This window comes from Budorcas taxicolor, chromosome 21 (assembly GCF_023091745.1).
Source record: "Budorcas taxicolor isolate Tak-1 chromosome 21, Takin1.1, whole genome shotgun sequence".
Taxonomy (NCBI): Eukaryota; Metazoa; Chordata; class Mammalia; order Artiodactyla; family Bovidae; genus Budorcas; species Budorcas taxicolor.
In genome coordinates this window covers 37,470,591-37,477,343 of record NC_068930.1, presented here as the reverse complement: position 1 = coordinate 37,477,343, position 6,753 = coordinate 37,470,591, and the positions used below count along the sequence as shown (strand labels likewise).

The 6,753-nt window shown below is 51.8% G+C and overlaps 1 protein-coding gene across 1 annotated transcript; it reads left to right on the top strand.

The window, feature by feature from the left end:
• Nucleotides 1-921: 921 nt before the first annotated feature.
• Nucleotides 922-6,548, top strand: SCAMP5 (secretory carrier membrane protein 5). Its single transcript, XM_052659927.1, has 6 exons — nt 922-949; nt 1,698-1,826; nt 4,229-4,385; nt 5,447-5,548; nt 5,948-6,089; nt 6,354-6,548. Exons 1-6 carry the CDS (start codon nt 943-945, stop codon nt 6,546-6,548), a joined length of 732 nt encoding a protein of 243 aa, XP_052515887.1. The 5' UTR covers nt 922-942.
• The last annotated feature ends 205 nt before the right edge of the window (nt 6,549-6,753 follow it).

Below are 6,753 nucleotides of genomic sequence, written 5' to 3'. Positions count from 1 at the left end.
GATGAAGCTTCTCTTCTTCCCTGGAGTCCTGCGGCTCTTCTCATGACGGGGCTCTCAGTAAACAGCCCACTGTTTGCTCAGTGGTGTAAGCTGGCAGAGAGTCTTCATGAGGGCCTCCCTCCCCCCACACTCCAGAGCCATCTTGGAGCCCCTTCTAATTGGCCTCCTAAGTGCCTCAAGAATCCCACCCTGCCCACCTCCATTCCTGCTCTCTCTCCACGCACTCTCTGCCTTGGCCACAGTGGCCTTCTTTCCCTTATTCGGAAGCATGAAGCTCTTTCCACATCAGGATCTGTGCAAGAGGCTGCCCTGCCTCAGGCAACTCCTCTGTATTCCTCAGGTCTCCCCTTACGGCTTTCCTGACTCCCCAGACCAGATCACCTAATATATGCTCTGCATGGTTTCATAGCCATCCTTCTCTTTTATACTGTTCACGGCCGAGGTTATTGACTGTTTCATGCCAACGGCAGGGACCACTTTTTCATGCTGTCTCCCCAGTGCCTGGCAGATTATAAATGCTCAAGAAGTGAATGAATGAATGGAGACAAAGGCAGGGGGAGGGAAGCCCAGCCTGTGACTGAGGCCAGGCAGGGCTCTGCCGTGTTTAAGGTCAAGAATAGAATTTCCTCAAGCTTTCTCTGTCACTTGACTTGCACCTGCTTGAGGTGGCCTCCCAGGTTCCTTTCCCACCCTCTCCTGGGATTTTCTGAAAATAGATTTTACGCCTGGAGGTCAAGGGCAGGAGTCCTTGGAAGGGTAGAGCTGGTGGAATGGTGGTTCTGTGAGATGGGTCCTGCTCCAGGGAGTTTCCAGCCCAGCTGAGGCTGAAAGAAGTACTTGGCTGGGTTAGCCATGATGCTCACTCAACCTTCGCTGACTCTTCTTTCCTTTCAGTTCGAGACAAAGAAGCGTGGACAGGCCGCTGGGCCAGCGGGTGCCATTATGTCAGGTAAAGGAAGGGTGGACCCACTGGGTAGGACATGACAGTGACGTAGGGTGGGTGGCCCTTTTCCTGGTCCGTTTATACCCCTTAGTGTTTGAAGATCAGATTCTTTTGGTCCTCTTGCCCCTGGGTTTCCCCTGGTCCCCCACCGAGACTTGCTATCAAAGACCCTCACTGTCTAGCTGTCTGTCAGACCTCTGAACCTGGGGACCAGAGACAGCCCATCCTGACGCCCTGGCCCTCCTGTCCATCTGACCGATGAGTGACATGGGTAGCTCAGTCCCCATCCTTTCTGTCACCATCACTCTAATACTCTGAGACCTTTTCCTTCTGGTTTCTGGGTTGTCTGGTTTCCAAAGGCTCAGAACTGGAGAGACCTGTAGGGACCATCTAGTTTGATCCCCATCCCACTGGATAAACGGAGGTCTGGAGAGAACGGTGGTGACTGAATCTTGCAGTGGAGGCTGGAACCCACATCTCCAGACTCACCATCCTGCTGCTTCTGCCCAGAACTACCCTTGACCCAGTGTCCACGCCTGATGGATGGTGTTTACTGTTTTTATTCTTCTGACAGTGGCGCTGCCTCAGGGCCACTTTGGAGAGCTGAGGCATCAGGAGAGCTGCTGGGGATGGTGAAGTGGCCTGTGGCAGCAGGGGCTGAGAGGGCAGCCCAGGCCAGGGGGAGAGCGATCAAATCAGGTCACTGGGGAGGGGAGTATTCAGGGTGAAACTGTGTAATGCGCCTCACCCGCAGAGAAAGTGAACAACTTCCCACCACTGCCCAAATTCATCCCGCTAAAGCCATGTTTCTACCAAGACTTCGAGGCCGATATCCCTCCTCAGCATCTCAGCATGACCAAGCGCCTCTACTACCTCTGGATGCGTGAGTGCTGTGGGGTGGGGGTGTTCCAGAACGGGGGAGCGGGGAGGGGGGTGCTGGCGGGTGCTGGGCACTGGGATGGGGTGCCCCCAGGCCCGGGTCCTTCAGCCTCACCTGCAGCGTCTATCCCTGCCTGGCTCCTGCAGGCTCCTCTCCTGGGCCGACTCCCCAGCTAGGCCTCAGTTTCCATCACCTCCCATCTAGCCTTTCCTCATGCCCCCATCACAGAGCAGCTGGGTGCGTGTGAGGGGTCTCTGCCTGCATTGCAATTCCTCATTTATCTTCTCATGGGAGTGTTTTTCCAGGGAACCTCTGGTGATTACCTCAGGAGTCTGGATTTGGAGAGGAATCCTCCCCTCAAAGCCTCGTTTTTCTTGCTTTCCCTGGAAGATTGCTCCAAAAGAATGTTCAGTTGGGATATAGTGGCCAGGCTGGGCTGGTCACTCCACTTCCCAAGCTGCAGCTTCCTCATTTGTAGGAAAAAGGGTACTGGCTCAGTGATCGCTGCGCTTCCATGTGGATGTGCGTTAAGAGCTCAAGTTCTCAGGTTCTAAGATTTTGAGGTTGAGAGTTTTAAAGGCTCTGGTTTCTGATGGTCTGTGATGTTAGAATAATTATAACAAGGGTACTAGATCAAATGAGCTGGAGAGAGATGGGACTGTGAAGAGAGATGTAAACCGATAGAAAAACAGGGTTAAAAAAACCCTAAAACTGAAAACAAAACAAAATAAAAACAGGTTAATGAGTGTTCCATGTAAAGAGCAAATAAAATCAGTGAGAACACCATGAATCCAGGAAATCTGGTGGTAATAAATAGGGATGAGGGAAACACAGCTGAAACTCACAGAAAGAAATGCTTACCCTCATTGTGAGGGGCCCTGAGAGGGGTGTACCTCTCATGTGACAGCATTGTTAGGCCAGACTTGGGGAGCGGTGGCCCTGGGCTCTGGGAACTCTGCCCCTGAGAAGATCTCATCCAGGAGCTGGATTTAAGGGCTATAAATATCTTCCTAAGTCCTTACTAGGTGCTGGCCAGATGCTTTGTTCCCAAGGAAATGTATATAACTCTTGAGATGCTTAAAGAGTTCTATTCAGAAGCCAAGACCATAGACGCCTGGCTGTTTGAGGCCAAGATTAAGCCTTCTTTCCTTTGTTTATTCAGCAAGTCTTTTTTTTTTTAAATGTATTTTATTTTTGGCTGTGCTGGATCTTCGCTGTGGCATGAGGGGTCTGCGGCATGCGGGGCTTTTTTTCCCCCATTGGGGTATAAGGACTTCTCGTTGTGGAGCACGGGCTCAGTAGTTGCCCCGTGGCACGCTGGATCTTAGTTCCCTGGCCAGAAATTGAACCTCTGTCCCTTGTGTTAGAAGGTGGAGTCTTAACCACTGGACCACCAGGGGCGTCCTTGTTCAGCAAGTCTTAGTGGAAAGGGCCTTGGGCTGACAACATTGGAGGAAGGGAGCTGGGTGTGTGTTAGTGCAAGCATCAGATGGGGAGACTTGAGGTCTCTGCTGGCTGTAACTCAGGAATACGGTGATTCACAGGTTTAGTTATAGAGTATGTAGGCCTGGAAGAGAAGGAGCCTGGGTCTCACTCTTGGGGAACCTCTAGTTTGGTTGATGGGCTGGGATTCGTCCTTTGGGAAACATGAGAGCACCCAAGTTGTTAGGAGGTCAGAGGGATGGGAGATGAATAAGACTGCAGTAATGAAAGACTTCTTGGAGGAGGTGGCGTAATAGGATTAAAGAAAGGCTGAGATCCCAGCCACTGCTGCCTGTCCTATATAAGTGTGGGACAGATGGTATGACAATGTAAAGAGACGTTTCCTTTTCCTTTCCCCTTTTCATGCCCTACCTTGCAAGAGAGGATGGAAGATGGGTTTCCTGTGCCATGGGCTTGGTGATTGCTGTGGGTCTGGGAAGGCCAGGGACTGAGGCTATACTTATAAGCATTTCTCCCAGGTTGAGGCTTTGGGGCTCTTCAACAGGACTTGCTAGGCTGAGACTCTGAGTTCCTGATCGGGGGAGACTGTTCTCTGGAGTTCTCAGATCCCCAGGAATGGGTGTGTGTGTTGGGGGTTGGTCTGAGCTCCCAGTTATCTTTCTTACAGTCTATAACCCCTCTGTGTGTGTATGTTATATGTGTATCTTATGTATCTCTGTGTGTGTGTTGGCTGATGTGACTTGCGGGTACGCATCTCTATAAATGTGGTTTGCATGTGTGTTTGTGTATGTCTGTATCTTTCTGTGCTTGTGCTGTTTGCCTGTGTTTGATTGTGGGTCTGTGTTGAGTTATGGGGCTGTATGTCTGTGTATGGGTGCTTGTGTATTTCCGCATGGGCCTTGGTGTTTGTGTGCGTGTCTGCTGTCTGTCTGGTGTCTGTTTACGTGCTCCTGGGTCTGCAGTGAATAGCGTCACGCTGGCTGTGAACCTGGTGGGCTGTCTCGCGTGGCTGATCGGAGGCGGGGGAGCCACCAACTTTGGCCTCGCCTTTCTCTGGCTCATCCTCTTCACACCCTGCTCCTACGTCTGCTGGTTTCGGCCCATTTACAAGGCCTTCAAGTAAGTGATGGGTGCTGAACCCAGCTCCTAACCCTGTATCTTTGCCCATCTCCCCTGTCTCTTATCTACATATTTTTCTCACTATTTTTTTTTTTTTTTTTTTTGCTGTCCCCCAAGCTCACTTTCCCTTTATCCTCAGCTCAGACTGCCAGGTAGGATTTAGGCTTCCTGGGAACTCTCAGCCAGAATGAGAAGGCTGGGAGTCAGAGCCTCCCTCTTAGGTCCTTCCTTCTTCACTCTACCCTTGGGTGGGACAACATAGAGACCAGACTTGTTCTTGTTTTCCATTCCCCAGCTGAATGATAAATTTTGCCAGTGGGGCTACCTGTCACGGTTTAGCTGCCCATCCCAGTACCCATGGGGCTGGCTAACTTGGTGCCAACTAGACCATCTACCCACATGCCAATGGGACAAGCCATCCATGTGCCACTGACACTGTTTACGTGCTAACGAGGGCATCCGACTCTGTGCCAAAGGGACTACCCATCCATGTATCAGTAGGGCTAACTGTCTTAGTGCCACTGGGTGTCTGCCTTGGGTCAAGTGGGATTTTCAATCTTTGTGCCAATGGATTATCCCTCTCAGTGCCAATTGGGCCTCTAATATTAATGTTTGCCAATTGGATCCATCCGTTTATGTGCCAATTAGGTTATAATCTTGGTGCCAGTCATGTGTCCATTATTGTGCCAACAGCACTTTCTATCTTGTGGGGCCTCCACTCATGTACCACTGTAGCTTCATGTCTTGGTGCCAGTAGGGTTGTCCAACCCTTTGACATGGGTTGTTTATTCCTGCAACAACAGACCCATCTATTTCTGTGCCAGCCATCCATGTACCACTGAGTGGTCCATTCATGAGGAGATCTTTCCCTATGCAATGTGGTACACACAAGTCTAACACATGGAAACTTACAAAGATCCATGGGTAAATGCTCTCCCATTTTGACCCCTTAACTAAGATCCACTGTGTACTCACTCACACTTGGAAGGACTTGAAAGTCTTAAAGGCAGGGAAGCCATGTCCCTCTACCCAGGTGACGGGAGCCATCTCCTCTGTTGCAGGACTGACAGCTCCTTTAGCTTCATGGCATTCTTCTTCACCTTCATGGCCCAGCTGGTCATCAGCATCATCCAGGCTGTGGGCATCCCAGGCTGGGGTGTCTGGTAAGAGACCGGGGTGTCTGGGACTGACCCAGGGCTAGCCGGGCGGCAACTGGGGTGTGTCCTTTGCTTAATTCTGTGGGCTAAGCTGCCTGGCCTGTGGGAACACCATGAGTTATTGCAAGTGTGAAGGGATTCAGGATAACTTAGTAGATACAGCATAGCATCAGAGGAGAATAAGACAGTGGTTTTTAGGGGTGATGAGGGATATCAAGCATCATGAAATAACCCAAGAGAAGGAAGCCTTATGTTCTGAGAAGCTTGTTTCCTGAGCCAAGGGTTCTTCCTAAACCACTGACACAGGCCCTGTCTATCCATTGATATGCTCTCTCTCTGTGACAATGAGAAGGTCCCTTACTCTAGTGGGGCGGCTCCTGGGTATCCGTCACTGTGCCAAGCAGCCCCACAGCTGGCCTGTCTCTGCAGCGGCTGGATCGCCACCATCTCCTTCTTCGGGACAAACGTTGGCTCAGCAGTGGTGATGCTCGTCCCCACCGTCCTGTTCACGGTCATGGCCGTCTTTTCCTTCATTGCCCTCAGCATGGTATGTGGCCACCTTGAGAGCTACAGAGTGGTGTTGGGAGGGACGGTGGTCTGTAACAGCCCTTCTCCCAAGTTACAGAAAGCCCCAGTGGTCTTCCCAGGGACTCACTCTGGGATGGCTCAATGGACTTTGCTCCCAGTGCACAGGGCACGGGTCGGAGGGGGGACTGGCTTCTACGGTGACTTACCTCTGGCTCCCACGTCTTTCCTGGACGGGCTGCCTCTTCTCCTTGATTAACCCTTCCTTGTGCTCCTCCTCCTACAGGTCCATAAATTCTACCGGGGCAGCGGGGGGAGTTTCAGCAAAGCTCAGGAGGAGTGGACCACGGGAGCGTGGAAGAACCCGCACGTGCAGCAGGCGGCCCAGAATGCAGCCATGGGGGCAGCGCAGGGTGCCGTGAATCAGCCGCAGACTCAGTATTCTGCCACCCCCAGCTACACGTACTCCAATGAGATGTGAACCAGCCAAGCTGACCGGGAGCTGGCTGGGGGCCGGTGGGATGGGGGCTCTAACCACGGGGTCTGTTGTGGTGACCAAGCAGGGTTCCCCTTCCCTTTTCCTCCTCCCGCACTTTGTACAAAGAATCAGAGTTATATATATATATGTATGTATGTGTATGTACCGCCCCTCCCCCGCACCCTTGACTCTGCTCTCAGCGCCCTGA

What these genes read in the sequence shown, in the direction of transcription:
- SCAMP5 (XM_052659927.1), top strand. An exon ending in CCCATTTACAAGGCCTTCAA is followed by an intron (nt 4,386 to 5,446) that starts GTAAGTGATGGG and finishes CCTCTGTTGCAG; the next exon opens with GACTGACAGCTCCTTTAGCT. An exon ending in CCTTCATTGCCCTCAGCATG is followed by an intron (nt 6,090 to 6,353) that starts GTATGTGGCCAC and finishes CTCCTCCTACAG; the next exon opens with GTCCATAAATTCTACCGGGG.